Source organism: Monodelphis domestica, chromosome 7, assembly GCF_027887165.1.
Source record: "Monodelphis domestica isolate mMonDom1 chromosome 7, mMonDom1.pri, whole genome shotgun sequence".
NCBI classification, from domain to species: Eukaryota; Metazoa; Chordata; class Mammalia; order Didelphimorphia; family Didelphidae; genus Monodelphis; species Monodelphis domestica.
Genome location: NC_077233.1, coordinates 264,699,427 through 264,717,003, shown reverse-complemented (window position 1 = coordinate 264,717,003; position 17,577 = coordinate 264,699,427). Strand labels below are relative to the sequence as shown.

At 41.9% G+C, this 17,577-nt stretch overlaps 1 protein-coding gene across 1 annotated transcript in view; it reads right to left on the bottom strand.

Moving 5' to 3' along the window:
- Positions 1-274: 274 nt before the first annotated feature.
- LOC100016794 (integrin alpha-X) overlaps positions 275-17,577 on the bottom strand; it is a 36,672-nt gene continuing 19,369 nt past the window's right edge. The window contains exons 14-30 of the mRNA XM_007497978.3: positions 16,794-17,003; positions 14,177-14,307; positions 13,903-14,060; positions 13,573-13,727; positions 13,171-13,302; positions 12,979-13,052; positions 12,404-12,545; positions 10,614-10,736; positions 10,439-10,518; positions 9,323-9,406; positions 4,165-4,243; positions 3,594-3,704; positions 3,357-3,440; positions 3,033-3,146; positions 1,794-1,895; positions 873-983; positions 275-763 (exon numbers count right to left, since the gene is read on the bottom strand). Coding sequence (XP_007498040.2) covers positions 650-763; positions 873-983; positions 1,794-1,895; positions 3,033-3,146; positions 3,357-3,440; positions 3,594-3,704; positions 4,165-4,243; positions 9,323-9,406; positions 10,439-10,518; positions 10,614-10,736; positions 12,404-12,545; positions 12,979-13,052; positions 13,171-13,302; positions 13,573-13,727; positions 13,903-14,060; positions 14,177-14,307; positions 16,794-17,003 — 2,004 coding nt within the window. The 3' untranslated portion in view covers positions 275-649. The remainder of the gene's footprint in view (positions 764-872; positions 984-1,793; positions 1,896-3,032; positions 3,147-3,356; positions 3,441-3,593; positions 3,705-4,164; positions 4,244-9,322; positions 9,407-10,438; positions 10,519-10,613; positions 10,737-12,403; positions 12,546-12,978; positions 13,053-13,170; positions 13,303-13,572; positions 13,728-13,902; positions 14,061-14,176; positions 14,308-16,793; positions 17,004-17,577) is intronic.

Below are 17,577 nucleotides of genomic sequence, written 5' to 3'. Positions count from 1 at the left end.
GATTCTACAGTCACTGTTTCTACTTTTCAGAATGTGCGTGTGGTATTATTTTTTAGTTTGGGGAAAAATTAACTCAGCTTTTCAATGGAAAAACAAGAGTCAACACTGATGATAATTTAGTAGCAATGAGGGAAATAGAGAAAAGGCCAAACACCTTTGTCCTTTCCTGAGACAAAGATTTCTGGCCCCCAAGGCTGGGAACCTTGTGTCTAGTGACTCTTCTCTTTCCTATGGACGCCTTCCCACCCTCCACACTGACAGGATCAACCCACATTCAGTCATCCCCATCACTTTATTTAATTTATTTTCCATTAGAAAGGGAAGGGGAAAGACTCACTACAGTTACACCCAATGATGGTTCTTATAGCCCTTTAACCTGCCAGTCCCAAAAGGAGGGTTTCCAGGCTAGAGAACTGGCCCGTTGACTCATAGACAAGAGGGTCCATTCAAACATACCAAAATAACGGTGCTTCTTGGGAAGTGTGAAAAGCCTTTTATACCCTGGGATTGTTGCCATATAAAGGTCTCGGGCCCAACGCTAGCCTGATAGGAAAGAGTTTGTACAACTAACCCAACCAATGGCTGTTATCTCAGGTCTAGCTTGGTCCAGGGAAAGGCAGGGCTGAGACTACCCCATGAGAAATAGGCCCTAGGAGAGTGTGGCTGTTGCACTGGGAGCTGTGGGTCCGGATTCTTCTTTCAGAGCAACATCTTCAGCTTCATCTTTCATCATGTTCTTATACTGACGTTTGAAGAAACCAAGCTATGTGGGGCACACAAGGAAGTAGAGTCAGGAAGAACAAGTGTTGGGGAGTAAAGGGAACTTAAAAGCGGGGGAAAAGTCGGATGGTGGGGCTGGGGAGAAATCTCACCTTATACAGTGCGGTTGTGATGAGAGCCAGCAGCAGGAGTCCCCCTACGGTGCTCCCCAAAATGAGGGGGATGGGGTCATGGATCTTATATTGTTCCACCACTGTCTCTATCTGGTTTGGGGAGAAGGTAGTAATCAATCCATGAATCAACATTTATTCAGGACCTACTATGTGCCAAACATTATACTAACCCAGTCCTTTCCATTAGAAAGGATCAAATTTTGCTGACATACCCCATTTTCATCTTGGTTAAGAATAGTTAGCATTTATATAATGCTTGAAGGCTTGGGTAGTTCTTTACAAATATTATCTCATTTGATCCTTACAACAAACCTGGGGGTGGGGCTGTGGAGGTGCTATTATTAGCCCCATTTTACAAATGAGGAAACTAAAGTCAATCTTGCCCAAGGTCAAATATCAAGTATCTGAGGCGAGATTTGAACCCATGTCTCCCTGACTCCTCCTTTCTAGGGAGACTAAGTGGTATAACAGAGTGCTAAGCCTAGAGACTGGAATACTAATCTCTTTGAGTTCAAATCTGGTCTCAGACACTTAGCTGTGTGATCCTGGGCAAGTCATTTAGCCCTGTTTGCTTCAGTTTCCTCATCTGGAAAATGAGCTGAAGAAGGAAATGGCCCACTACTTCCAGTATCTTTGCCAAGAAAAACACAAATAGGGTCATGAAGAGGCAGATGTAAATAAAAAATGATTCAACTCCCTGACTCTGGGTCCAGTGTACCAAATGAGTCTCCAACCACTTTTTTTCCCTGGGACCCCTAGGACCTACCCCTACATAGAAGTACCTGGAGACACCCACCTTTTATTGTATGCTCCCAAACTTAAGCAAAAAAGCCCACTAAATACCAACTTATGAGACACTAAGAAAGATTTGTGGGCCTTATTGGGTCCGTGGTCAATCACCTGGGTTCTTAAAAAGGCCTCTTGTCCCGGAAGCTGGGAATACTTCAATTCATTGAAAATAATGTCAGCTGAACTCATGAACGATAGCTTCTTCTGCAGAGTCTGCCAAAGAGAGGAAGGAAAGCTGAAGTAGCTGGTTCTAGGGCAGCCAAAGAGCAGGGAAAATGTCTACTTTGGGGTGGAGAGCGTCAACATCTAAGGAGGACCACATGGGAAATAGGACCTTTGGGAGGCAGAATAGGCACGAGTAGAGGTATTTAACTTCTTTTTGTGTCATGGACCCCTATGTCAGTCTAATGAAACCTGTGAACTCCATCTCGGAATAATATTCTTAAATGCATAAAACAAAATACATCGGATTTCAAAGGAAGCCAATTACATTGGAATATAGTTATCAAAATGTTTAAAAATATATGAAACAAGTTCTAGAGTTACCCATCACTCAAAGACTGCTTTTTGTCTCTTTCGTTTTTATCTCCTAATCACTTAATGCCACCCTTACTGGCACACAGTAGGCACTTAATGTTTATTGATTAAATATTATGCAAGAGAAAATCATGAGAAGTACTTGTATCTCTGTATCCTTACCACTGTCTTTGGCCCATGGACACTTAATAGATATATGTTGATTGGGGGGGGGGGGGGGGAGAAGGAATCATAGCATTCAGATTAAGAATCCTTGAACTGATGCAGAGTGAAACAAGCAGAACCAGGAAAACATGGTGCACAGTAACAGTAATATTGCATGACAACTAACTTCTCTCACCAATACAATGATTTGGAATAATTCTGAAGGACTTATGACAAAGAATACTATCCACTTCCAGGGGAAGAATTGTTAGAGTCAGATGCCAATCAAAACAGACTTTCACATTAGTCTACTTATGGTTTTACATTGGGGTTTGGATTAACAATGACCAATCAAATTGCATATCATCTCTGAGAGGGGGAGGGAGGGAGGGAGACAATTTGAATCTTATAATTTTGGAAAATATATGTCGAAAATTGTTAATATATGGAATTGGGCAAATAAAATGCCTCTGAATAAAAAGAGAATCCTTGGTCTAGAGGAGTCATAGGACCTGGGTTCAAATATGTCCTCTATTGCTTTCTACCTGTGGGACCTCCCAGATTCTCAGTTATCTCATTTGTAAAATAAGGGCATTGGCATCAGATGTCCTCTGTTGTCCCTCCCAGTTCTAGAGCCATATTCCTACATCTATCCTGCCCCCCACATACCTGGCTGACCCAGTCAAAGGTCAAATTGCCTTTAATGGTGAAGAGTAACTCCTCTTGGATGTTGAAGGTGGGGATATCACAGATAATTTTCAAGCAGACAGCAATGGAGCAGTTCTGGAGAAGGGAGAAGATTAGGTTCTGAAGGAGGAAGATTTGGGTTTGGGGATTTAAAATAGTATTGATTTCTTTTAGTTCGAGGTTAAAGAGTAGGGACAATTAGATATGAGTCAGAGCCGTCTCTGAGGTAGAATAACAACCACTGAACATATCGTTGAACTTTTATGTTCTCCTAACAAATTGGGGATAACTGATATCCATCCTCACCAGCACTGGGGTCTTCTGAATGTGTGTCAGGAAGTCAGAGTGACTGGGTTCTTTAATTTCTTGGGCACAATTAATTGAGGAATCCTAGAGGGAAAAAATCAAAGAGACAAGATCTTTAGTGTGAAATGGGAGCTTGAGAACTCATAAGGTATGTGTTGGGAGTGGGGGGAGGGAGACAGTGGTCCATTTCAAAGCAGGGACATGCGACGTTAACTCTTGCACCTGATCCAAGAATACCTGGGGGTGAATGATGATCTCAGTCAAGTTCCACACAGACACCTTATTCAATTCCATGGGGACCCAGAAGTTGATATGGACAGGAAGGTCCCTCTGTCCCAGGTTATTCACCTGAAGAGAGGATGGAAAGGAAGGTTTTGAACTCTGCCCTCTCCTTATTTTTTTCTCAACTTGTGTCACATCCTATTTCTACTCCCCAACCCATAACATTTTATACTTAAGTACAACCAAAACCCACTGAGACCAAGCCTAAGACTAATTCAGTGGGGATGGGGCAAGGTATGGAAGATGGTGGCATATAATATATCCTACCACTGATATATTTAGGCTGGAAGATCATAGGTAGCCCATGCTCTAGAGGGAACTTGACCCCGTTATGGAAGGCTGGGATCCAAGAGTGAAGGATGCCACCATAAGAGTGGGAGCAGAAGGTACTTTTTCAGGCAAGGAAGTATCTTCACTCCATGTCTCTCTGCCATGGGGTAAAGCCCTATTTGTTCCATTTTAGTTTGGGTTCTTCTCTTTAGTCACTATATCCCTCCCAGATGACAGGGGCCCCCAAGTCCCTCACTCGGTATTTGTACTCAGTGATGTTACTTTGATTCATTTCTGAAACTGAGAAGTTGAGATATTTGGTAGAATCTTCAATGCTGGTGGAAAAAAAAAGAAAGGATTAATGAAATAAATAACACCATGGAAAGCCCCACAATAAGCTTCAGGCTGAACAAACTGGATCAGGTTTGTGATTAGTCAATGTATAGGCAGAATTTCTAGAGGAACAGCTCATCTAGTCCCCTCAGGGGGGAAGTGACTTATTGAAAGACACATAATTGTGGTAGTGGGGCTGATGGGACTCTAATGTGAATTGGAGGAAGGGTTGTTGTTGTTGTTGTTCAGTTATGTCTCTGTGTCGTGACCTAATTTGGGGTATTATTGGCAAAGATACTGGAGTGATTTGCCATTTCTCCAGCTCATTTTATAGATGAGGAAACTGAGGCAAACAGGGTTAAGTGAAATGTCCAGGGTTACAAACTAATAAGTGTCTGATGCCAGATTTGATGAGTCTTCCTGACTCTAGACCAGATGCCCTATTGATTGTGCCATCTAGCTTCCCCTATAACAATAAAATAAGTATAGTCCTGCCCTGAGCACCAAGTGACTTGCACTCTACTTCAGATGGGCACTAACTTGCTGTGTGATCTTGGCCAAGTTCATTTCCCCTTTGGATTTCTCAGTTTCCTACTCTGTAAAATGAAGGATCTGGACTCTAACTTCTCTAATATAAATGCCAAAGTTCAAGGAATTCCATGTGAACTGAAACGACCTCCAGGAATTGATGCAGAGCGAAAGGAGCAGAACCAGAACACTGTACACAGAGATGGATACACTGTGGTGCAATTGAATGTAATGGACTACTACTAGCAGCAATGCAAGCATCCAGGACATTCTGAGGGACTTATGAGAAAGAACTGTGGGAGTAGAAACACAGAAGAAAAACAACTGCTTGATCACATGAGTCAAAGGGAATTTGATATATAAATGCCAGTTCACAAGTTCTAGGGTCCTAGGAGTCTGAGACAAAAGCTGGAATATACTTAGTTAACAAAGACTGACTTTTACATGGTTTTTTAAGGTCTGCAAAGCACTTTAATAGTAGCTAACAATTATATAGTGCCTACTGTGCACCAGGCACTATGCTAAGCACTTTACAAATACCTCATTTGATCTTCACAATAAGCCAGGGAGGTAGGTGTTGTTATAAATTTCCATTTTACAGTTTATGGAAACTGAAGGAGGAAGGTGAAATGACTTTCACAGGGTCACACAGCAGGGAAATATCTAGATTTTAAACTTCAGGCCTGTCACTTGATCCACTGTGCTACCTAACTGCCCCTGACTTGATAATTTGTAAGGCCTCTTCAGGTCCTTAGTCAATGCCTTCCACCCCCAATCTATTGCTCAAATCCTGCAGCTAATCACCCTTCCTTGAGCTTTTCACACTTCTGTTCCCCAAGGCTTTTGCTCTAGCCCTTCTTTTTCTTCTGCTACCATGAAAATCAAACCATTGGCCACATCCTCCTTTGTACTCCTTTGTACTCCCCTCTCACCTCAACCAAAAGACCTTTCAGAAAAGGTCATATCTTATTAACTGGCAGATTTCCCTTTCAGAAACCTTTTACGGGCAGAGCAAGGCTTGCCTAAAGCAAAAATATATGATGGTGAACTCAACATGACTCCAGGACTGTGCAAATCTGCATGTTCATTGACAGTGGCTTGTGTATAAAATTAAATTTAAAGTATAATGGCATATTGGGGCAGCTGGAGACAGGAGGTCCTAGGTTCTAATTTGGCCTCAGACACTGCCTATCTGTGTGATCTTGGGCAAGTCACTTAACCTCTGTTGCCTAGCCCTTAGCACTCTTCTATCTTGGAACTAACACTTAGGATTGATTCTAAGAACATAAGGGTTCTTATATCTATCCATCCATCTAACTTTCCATTTGTTTATCTATCTCGCCCTCCGTCTATTCATTTATCTCTCCATCTCTCCATCTCTCCATCTATCTATCTATCTATCTATCTATCTATCTATCTATCTATCTATCTATCTATCTGTCTATCCACCTGTCCATCTATCTGTCTACCTGTCTATCTATCCATTCATCCATCCATCTATCTATCTATCTATCTATCTATCTATCTATCTATCTATCTATCTATCTATCTGTCTATCTACCTGTCCATCTATCTCTCTACCTGTCTGTCTATCCATTCATCCATCCATCCATCCATCTATCTATCTATCTATCTATCTATCTATCTATCTATCTATCTATCTATCTGTCTATCCACCTGTCCATCTATCTGTCTACCTGTCTGTCTATCCATTCATCCATCCATCCATCCATCTATCTATCTATCTATCTATCTATCTATCTATCTATCTATCTATCTATCTGTCTATCCACCTGTCCATCTATCTGTCTACCTGTCTGTCTATCCATTCATCCATCTGTCTGTCTATCTTTCTATCTATCTGTCTGCTTATCTATCTATCCTAATATATATAAATAAAATGAAATATTCCAGTGCCTGTCAGTTTCAACAATACATACAGAAGGGGATAGATATGAATATGAAAGGTTTGATGTGTAAGGAAATCGTTTCAGAGGGACGCTGTAGGCAGACATGGAACTGGAACAGTAGCTTTAGCAGTAGTTACCCAAGGCGCAGATACAGAAGGCCTCCGTGTCCCAAGATCCGGCACATTTTAAAAATACTGATTATGTGCTAGGCTAGAGACCCTGTGGCTTAGATGGAGGAGGGCTGGTAACCTGGGTTCACCCTAGGCAAGTCATTCAATCTCTCAGGGCCCTACGCTTAGAGATTATTAGAGTATCAGTTTCAGAATGAATGTTGATCTGCCTTAGGAGAGAGAATTTTCTATACTGATAAAATACCAAGTGCAATCCATAAAAACCAAACCCAAACCAACCCGGTAAACCAGTGAAAGACCTATTTGAAGCATTAAGAATCACGAAACAGTCTTTTTCCTCGAGGAACTACACAATGCAGATGTTCAACAAGTATTTGTTGGTTTGATCTGATTTATTGCCATTCCTTTGCTCAAGAACTTTCCATGAGTCCCATTACCTGCCATCTCTTTTTTTTAAACCTTTACTTTATGTGTTAAGAGTTGATTGTGTCTAAATGCAGATTGAAGCATACCTCTAAAAACTTTCTAAAAAAAAAAAAACAAAACCACAACTTTTATCTTTTGTCTTAGAATTTATATAGTATACTGGTTCCAAGACAGAAAAGTGGCAAGGGCTCGGGAATGGGGGTTAAGTGACTTGCCCAGGGTCACACAGCTAGGAAGTGTCTGAGATCAGATTTGAACCTAGGATCTACTGTCTCTGGGCTTGGTTCATCTCCCCACCTACCATCTCTTTTAAACTCTTCCATCTGGCTTTCAAGGTTTCTAGTATTCTGGCAGCTAGATGGTACCAGTCTAGTCCTGGGCCTAGAGTCAGGAAGACCTGAGGAGTTCACAGTTCCAAATACTTTCTAGCTGTGTGACCCTGGGCAAAGCACTTAATTGCTGTCTGCCTCATCTGTAAAATGGGTGTGTGTGATAAATAGCACCCACCTCCCTCTGTGGCTCCAAGGATCAGATAATATTTATAACCTATCTGGCACTACCTAAATGGTAGCCATTACTATACACCTGCCTCATCCTTCAACTTCAACAACTCCCAAAACACAAACAAATAAAAGCAGAGTCCCTTGACTCCAGCCTAGCTGGGGTCTTCATTGCCCTCTTCAAACACCACATTGTCTCTCTCTTCCATCCATCCATCCTCCCTTCTGCCTGGCCATGGGCCAAGACCTGCTCAAGTCCCCTGTTCTCTGCAAGTGATATATCATACTTGGGATGTAGACTGACTTGGTCCTTCTCAGAACTCTCAGAGAACGTGAACTGTAATCGAGGAATTTAACACTCGATTATCTTCTGCCTCTCTGTCTCTCTCTCTCTCTCTCTCCCTCCCTCCATCTCTGTCTCTCTCTGTCTCTCTGTCTCTGTCTCTCTCTCCCTCTATCTCTGTCTCTCTCTGTCTCTGTCTCTCTCTCCCTCCCTCTATCTCTGTCTCTCTCTCCCTCCCTCCATCTCTGTCTCTCTCTGTCTCTGTCTCTCTCTCCCTCCCTCTATCTCTGTCTCTCTCTCCCTCCCTCCATCTCTGTCTCTCTCTGTCTCTGTCTCTCTGTTTTAGGTTTTTATTCCCGCTACACATTTGTAAAGGTACTGACAGCAGGGGTAGAGGCTGTGTCTTTTCCTTCTGTTGTTAGACTGAGCAGAAATGAACTAAACCAGCTTTGGTGTCATGGAGAGAACCCTGGCTTTAGAACCACTAGAGCTGGGTTGGAGTCCTGCCTTTCCCACTTATTTGTGTGACCTTGAACAGATCACTTTTTCTGAGACTCAATGTCCTCATCTATAAAATGGGAGAGGTAGCTAGGTGACAAGGTGGATAGAACGCTGGGTCTGGGATCAGGAAGCACTAAGTTCAAATCTGGCCTCAGACACTTCCTTGCTCTGTGACCTTGGGCAAGACCCTTAATCCTATTTGCCTCAGTTTCTTCACCTGTAAAATGAACTAGAGAAAGAAATGGCAAACCACGTTAGTGGTTAGTGGTCTTTGCCAAGAAAATTCCAAATGAAATCAAGAAGACTGAAGTGACAACATCAAAAGCATTAGCTATCTCAAGGCAGCTAAGTGGTGCGGTGGATAGAGTGCCAAACCTGAAGCCAGGAAGATTCATCTTCTCAAGATCAAATCTGCCTTAGACAATGACTAGCTTTGTGACCCTGGGCAAGTCACTTCACTCTGCTTGCCTCAGTTTCCTTATCTGTAAAAATGAGCTGGAGAAGGAAATAGAAAACCCTTCCAGAGAGTCAGAGACAACTGAAACAACTAAACAACTAACTTGTGCTCCTTCCACCGTCTCTGGCTGCTGTGAGAACGAAATGAGGTGATGTGCTTTGTATAGTTCTAGTGCTAAATCAATATCATCTTGATATGCTGGAGGCTGTTGCTGGCCCTCCAGCATGCAGCCCTGATTGGCATGATATCCCACATGAAGCACAGTACTAAAATACCATTACTGTAAAAGGGCAGCTCCCATAAGGGTTAGGAAGGAAGCCCTCGGGGGAGAGTGGCGGGTGGTACCTCCTAATCACCACGTAGGTGGCATATTTCACTGGTAGTTTCAGCTGGAAGACATTTTTACTGGTCATAGGCATGTTGTTCTCACTGCAAAAAAAAGAGAGAAAAGAGATCATTTGGGAAGGGACCGCAGAGGAGAATGCTTTCCTGTTTTAAGAAGGATGAACTATCCTAAAGTCAAATCAACAAGCATTCATTAAGGAGCAACTGGGTGGCTCAGTGGATAGAGTCAGATCTGGAGGTCCTGGGTTCAAATCTGGCTTGAGACACTTCCTAGTGGTGTGAATCTGAGCAAGTCACTTAACCCCCATTGCCTAGCCCTTACTACTCTCCTGTCTTAGAATTGATATTTAATATCTTATTTTTCTTTAATTTGATATTTAATATCAATTCTAAGACAGAAGATAAGGGTTTTTTTTTTTAAAAGCAGTTATTAAGTGCCTACTATGTGTCAGGCACTGTGCTGAATTCTGGGGATACAGTGACAGGCAAAAACAATCCTTGCCCTTAGGAAGCTGATGATCTAATAGGAGAGAAGATATGGAAGCAGATTCTAAGGGAAGCATTAAATATGAAAAACAAACATGTTTATGAAGGAGTTGAGAGGTCCAGGGGAAAAAGGAAATCGTTTTTTATAGATCAGAAAGGAGAATGAACAAGATTTATACAGGATAGGGATAGCTAGGTGGCTCAGTGATTAGAGCTCCAGGTTTAGAGACAGGAGGTCCTGGGTTCAAATATGACCTCAGACACTTCCCAGCTGAGTGACCCTGGGCAAGTCACCTGACCCCCCCTGCCTAACCCTTACCACTCTTCTGCCTTGGAATCAATACATAATATGGATTCTATGATAGAAGGTAAGGGTTAAAAAAAAATGATAGATACAGGAAAAATTAGAGATAATCTCAGAGAGAAGGTTTTAGCATTAAGGAGTACCAAGAAAAGATAATTATAATGTCTCAGCACACAGAGCATATAAAAGATGTTAACTAAATGTTTCCAGAACAATTTTTTAAAACCCTTACCTTCAGATTTGAATCCAGGACCGCCTGTCTCTCAACCCACTGAACCACCTAGCTGCCCCATGAAGGAGTGAGTTTTTATGTACTCTGGTCTTACCTGCTCACGGTGGCTTTGATGAGTATCTGGTCCCCAAGATTGGCTGTAGGGGACACATCGAATGTCGCTATGAAGGTGATCTGAGGGAAGAGAATGAAGCAGAAAGTAGGGAGTCATGGGATGAATGAAATTGGGAAAATAAGCAGAGGTAAAGCTGGGACCCGAAGAAGCTGACCTTTGCTCCCATTCGGAAGATTGGATGGTTGATGTTACAGCTGCTGCTTCTCAGATTCTCTGAGTCTGAGACCACTGCCGAATCACAAGTCAGACGGAAAGAAAGCCGCTGATGCATTGAGATCTAGATGGGGGAAAGGGAAATATAAAAAACCTAAGCCATTAACAGAGATTAACGTAGTCTTTTGCAAAGCCAGGATAACAGATTAAAAATACTAAGAAGAGGTAGGAAGAATGAGTCTTCCACGCTCATGTTTACCATGCATTTTAGTCAATCACTGTCCTAGAATCCCTTAAAAACTGGAAAAAAAAAAGGGGGACGGGGGCAGCTGGGTGGCTCAGTGACTAGAGAGCCAGCCCTAGAGATGGGAGGCCTTGGATTCAAATCTGACCTTAGACACTTCCTAGCTGTGTGACCCTGGACAAGTCACTTGACCCCTATTGCCTAGCCCTTACCACTCTTCTGCCTTGGAACCAACACACAGAATCGATTCTAAGATGGAAGGTAAGGGTTTAAAAAAAAAGGTAAGTATCTCTTGTGAGTGTCAGAAATGGAGACTCCTTTCACACAAAAAGGGAAAGCTTGTGAGCCATTTGGGGATTGGGATAGGGCCTTCCTCCTGCTCTCTTTGGGCCTAATAATCTGGAGTTTGGAGATCCTAGATTCCCGACCCCCAACCCTTGGTGATCTGAGACAGCCTCTGAGCTTCTTGGAACTTCTAGGGATTACCGTATAACCCTTCCGCAGTAGAAAAAAAATGCATGATTCATATTCTTTTGACGCAGAAGCAAATGTAGGTGAAGCTTTTGTGTAAGTAATACTATACGTTAAATTGAGATTTCTTCATATCCTTTTACTTCCCTCTCTGGCCAAGCTGAGACCACACAAATTGAGATTTCTTCATATCCTTTCACTTCCCTCAGTTTCAGAGAGCTGATCGAGATCCAACTCAACAGCACTGAGAAGCATCCTAACTTGCCTTTGTCCGCCTGCTACTGACTACAAAGAAATCCATTGGAAAACTCTTAGATATATTAATGTGTCCTGCTTTCTTCTCCCATGGCTATGGCAGTTTATCACAAGTCACTCATTGAAGGGATAATAAATGTAGGAAATACTGGGAAGAGGGAGATCTAACCATTCTCCTTTTCAATTATTTTTGAACCCCAAGAGTGATGTGGGAAACAGCATGGTATAGTGCATGGGGTTCTAGACTTGGACGTAAGAGGACCCAGGTTCAAATCCTACCTCAAATACTTACTAGTTGCATGACCCTGGGCAAGTCTCTTACTCTTTTTATATTCCTTTAGCATGGTAAAATAAGGGAATTGGACTTGATGATTTCAGAGATCTCCTCTAGCTCTAAATGCACGAATCTAGGAATCCTGACTTATTTTGAGATGTGAGAAAGTAGGGAACAATACACAAAAATCATATTTAATTACCCCCCCCCCCAAACCCTGAGTGCAATCAGATATTTTCTCCATGACCCTGTCACGAGGTCTCCTCCATTCTGTATTGGTGCAAGTGAACGTTTGAGCTTGTGTCTGTCCTCGATTTCTACTCTGACTACAACCCTTCATTCTACTCTCTCCATATTTTCTTGACCATATTTCTATGTTGTCTCCTCCATTATGAAGGTGAGGACCATTTTTGTGTTTTGTCTTCCTTGGTATTCCCTCTTGCTTAGCACAGAGCCTGGCATAGAGTACGTACGTAATAAATGTTGGTGATTGGTTGGTTTTCATCTTTCCCCCCCTCACTCATTCCGTACTAATGGGCTGGCTTACCTGGGTCACTGACACTCGCCGATAGGACAGTCCTGGGGGATATTCGAAGGTGACCACAGTCCTGTAAGAGTCCTCCCCCTGGTTACTCACTGTCACTTCAACATCCAGCTCCAGCGAATGCCCCACCAACAGGGTCTGCAGCCTGAAGAGGAAAGGGATGCAAAAGGGAAAATTTCCATATGGCCTGGGACTGGGTTTGGCCATGGGAGAGTGAGAGACTGTTGAAATGGGTTACATGGGTTCTAGCTCAAGAACTAGGTGGTCAGGGAAAACTAAAGGCCAAAATACAGAGGTAGATGATGAGGATCTTGGATTCTTTTTTTCTTTTTAAACCCTTATTTTCCATCTTAGAATCAATACTAAGGCAGAAGAGCAGCAAGAGCTAGGCAATGGGGGTTAAGTGACTTACCCAGGCTCACACAGCTAGGAAGTGCCTGAGCCATATTTGAACCCAAGACCTCCCATCTCCAAGTCTGGCTCTCTATCCACTGAACCACCTAGCTGCCTCCTAAAGCTCTTGGATTCTTTGAGGGAAGCTTGGGAACTCAAAAGAGGATAAAAGCAAAATATCTCACCCAGGATAACTGAAAATGACACTGAGATCATCTTTACAAATGTGATCCTCACCACAATTTTTTTCAAAAGGGAGCTGTGAAAGAGAAGAAAGGAGTTTGCTCTGAATCTCGGTTGTTTGTTTGTTTTTTTTTTTAACTTCCTGAAATCCCATCACCTTCCCATCACCAAGGTATCCCGAGATTGGGACCCACAGCTTCTGTGAAGTGGTTCTGAGAGCCCATTGCTAGAACAGGTCGGAGGTTTCCAGAAAGATCGATGGGTATTCCCTCCAGAGAAAAGTTGAAACGCAGAACAATGGGAGTCACTGAGTCCTCCACGCATTCCTGTAAGAATCAATGAATGAATGAATCAATATCAAAACTTTTTTACCATGGGCAAGGAACTGTGCTAGATACAGGCCATGCAAAGATAGAATGAGCCAGGTAGTTTAGCTTCTAGGTCTCTTTCTAGCCCTTCGATCCATCCACAGTATTTTCTCAGAAGACACATTTAGCTTATTCTCTTCCTGATCAAAAACTCTACTGGCTCTTCATGATTGTCTTCATAAGCATCATTCCCTTCTCAGAAACCCACACAATCATCTCCCGACTCACCGGCAACAGCAGCTTCACATTCTCACAGTGATCCCCCAATTTCAGGGTTTTAACTCGTTTTAGTATCCGGTTCTTTGTCTCATCAAAGATGGCACGAGGACTTAGGCGTCCGGGGTCCAGGGCCAGGTCATAACTCACAGAACTCTGGATGTCACCTGAAGGTGAAACAAGGGCGTAGAGGAGGCAGAGAAAACCTAGAATTTCCCAATCCCTTCCGGAGGTAGGATGGAGATTCTTGGGTACTCAGCCGTGTACCCTCAGGAGTGGGATAATAGACTCTACAGGAGAATCTGGATGGAGGATATTGGGGTCTGATGGTAAGGGACTCACCTAGCCTGTCTTGAATAATTTTTTTGATATTGAGACAGACAGTGGCACTCCCTGCTTCTATGTTGGTGGCCTCCTGTTTCTGGCAGTCATACACAGACCTTGCCAATTCCATTGGCATAAACTCTATGGACACTTTAACATTCAATACTGGCTGTGTCCTGTGGAGCACAAAACAGAGGCTAAGAACAATATACTTTTATTCTTGGCGCAGGGTGGGTTGTAAAGAGGCGTATATTGATTTAAGGATGGCAACAGGAAGAAAGAATGTCCTTACCTGAAGAGCAGGACCTGTCCGTGGGCCCCTACTGCCACATCCATGAGTCCATCCTGGGTGACGTCTTGTCCCCCACTCAGTGACTGACCAAAATACTGGAGTGTGGGAGAAAGGACGGAGCCACTGATTCTCTGGGGAGAAATTGAAAGTAGAATCAGAGATCACAGAGCTAATGAATTGGAAGAATTGCGTACAACTGGAACATGGAGATATTGGGAGATAGATCACAAAAGAGGGGAAGAAAATCGAAGGTGGCTAGAGGAAATCCTTAACCTAATGGAGGGAGGGGAATTGCCATCAAGAAAAGTGGGTATGTTAGGAATGACTTCGAGGGATGGGGAAAAACATTAAAGAGAGATAATCAACCAACTGACCAGAGGCAAGAGCCAGGGAAGGGTCACTTCCATTTGTTCATTTATCAAGCTCTTATTAAATGACTTCTGTATACCCAACACAGTTTTAGATGTTGCACAGGAAATAAAAAATGTATATCCGTGCTGCCCTCAGTACCTTTGGTTTAATAGCGGGGGAAGAAAAGGCATGAATGTAAAGTAATAAGATTGTTATTGTAGTTCAGTCAGCAAACAGGGTTAAATGACTTGTCCAGGGTCACATAGCTAGTAAGTATCTGAGGACAAATTTGAATTCAGGTCTTTCTGACTCTAGATCCCGTACTCTATTCACTGTGCCACTGAGTTGTCTGGCAAAAATAATGAGACAGATTCTAAAGATGCACAGGGAAGTCTATCTCATTAGATTTTTACATGAACAAATGGGAACCCTTCACCAATCCTCCTCAAGAAATAATTAGGATTATATAAAGAGTTTGATCATGATGAGAAAGATCCTCGTTGGTTAGAATTAGGGAAAATGTGGGAATGAAAGGAAGTTCAACTTTAAGCTGGGCCTTGGTGAGTAGAATACAAGATTCATACTGGCAGAGAACACAAGAGATCTCATTTTAGATTGGGAGGTAAGAGATATATTATGATAAAAGGCATCAGGGTGGAAGAGAGCTTTTGTGTTGAGGAATTGGGACTAAAGGATTAACCTGACCTGCATAGAGAATGTGTTGGAGGTTACTAGGTGTTGAAATGGATAGGGCTGGACTTAAAAGTCTGGAAGATTCAAATTTCAGACACTTACTAGATCTATGACTCTGGGTAAGTCACTTAACCTTTCTCAGCCTATTTCCTCATCTGTAAAATGGGGGGAGAGGGTGTAATAATAGCACGGACTTCACAAGGTTGTCATGAACATCAAATGAGATAACATACTTAAAATCCTTTATAAACCTTAAAGTATCATATATAAGTATTATGATGATATTGAAGAGGTTATTAGGGAACAGGGAATTTCAGAGAGACAATATATTAATATTCTCCCCTACCAATTACTAATTAACTATTCCTTTTTTTTTAAATTTATTATTTAAATATTCATTTAAAATTTCTTTTTTGAGTTCGGTATTCTCTTACTCCCTTCTATCATTTCCTAACTCATTGAGAAAGCAAGAAATACATCAATTATATGTGTGAAATTATATTTAAATATTAGCCATGTTAAAAAAAAATAAAAAGAATGATGCTTCAATCTGCATTCATCAATTCTTCCTCTGGAGGTGGGTAGCATTTTTCATCATAGATTCTTTGGAATTGCCATAGACCATTGTATTGATCAGAATAGCTAAGTCATTCAGTCATAATTATTGTATAATATTGCTATTATGGTACACAATTATCTTCTGGTTCTGATCACTTCACTTTACATCAGTTCATATAAGCCTTCCCAGGTTTTTTCAAAAGATCCTCAAAAGGTGACTTCTTGTCACAGAAGTTTAGATCTTTAGGTTTATCAAATGTTACATTACAATGGTCATTTACTATTGTGTGTTGTGTGCCAATTCTATTCCACGTATCCACTACTCTATTCCTTAGCCAGTACCAATTTGTTTTTATGTACTTTGAGATCTGGTATTCTCAGCCACCTTCCTTCACATTTTTTCCATTGATTCCCTTAATATTCTTGATCTTTTTTGTTCTTCCAGATGAATTTTGTTACTTGTTTTATTGCTCTTTAACATAATTTTTGATAGTTTGTTTTGTATGGTACTGAATAAACCAATTAATTTAGGTAGAATTGTCATTTTTATTATATTGGCTTGGCCTACCCATGAGCAATGAATATTTCTCCAATTGTTTAGACAGTAAGGAGAACAATCCAGCCAATACTTAAAAGAAATTAATTCAAGTTATTCACTGAAAAGTAAAACAAAAAACTGAAGCTAAATCTTAAATACTTTGGCTACATAGTGAGAAGACAGGACTCATTGGAAAAGACCCTGATGCTGGGAAAGATTGAAGGTAAAGGGAGAAGAGGAGCAGCATTGTTTCATGGACACCATGAACACAAACTTCATCAGACCTGAGAGATCATGGTGAATAGAAGGATCTGGGGTGTTGTGGTGTATGGGGTCACAAAGAGTCAGACATGACTGAACAATAATGTGATCAGAAGAAGTATGGCATAGGATGGATTAGAGTGGGAGACATTAGAAGCAAGGTGAATTAGCCTGGAGCCTATGCATTCATTCATCCAGACAGTGACAGAAGCTTACCTGGCTATAGGAAGGGTTGATGCTAAATCCAAACACTCCATGAAACACATAGATAGCGCCATGGTTTTCTTCCTCCCCTGGTGCCCCCACAGCCACATCTGTTAACTTATCTCCATTTATATCCCCCAGCACAGCCAATGCTGCTCCAAAACGTCCAAAGGGGTGTCCTTGCTGCCCTCGAAGAATGTTGTTACACTGCCATTTGGCCTTCTGCAAAAGGAAGGTTGTGATTGGTTTGAAAATCCAGACAGCCCTTCCAGTTACGTATCAGATTGTCATCCTACAAAGTCACAGGATCCCAGATCCAGAAGTAATATCAGGGGTCACCTACTCTGACCAGGATCTAAGAATCCCCACCTTCAACATATCCAACAAGTACTCACATAGCTTTTACTTGGGGATCAATAGTAAGGGGATACCCACTCCCTCCAGAGGCAGCCCATTCCACGTGGACATGCCAGAAGCGTCTATCCTTTTTCTCTAATTTTGTCTTCTGGCATTAAGCAGAACAGAGCCCAACTCCCTTTCCGTGTCATGGATCTCAAATTCTTGAAGAAAACTACCCTGTTGTCCCTCCCTCCCCTCTCCTCTTCTTCAGTCGAAACATCATTTCAATGGGTCCTCCTTTACATCATTCTGCTTTTTGGACTTCTCCAGTTTATCAGAGTCTTTTCTAAAAGACTAGACAAAATGCTCCAGAAGATAATTTCCTTTATTTTGGGCACAATCCTTTTCTTAATGTAGTTTTAGTTCTATTTATTTTATTGTTGTGACCTTATTATAC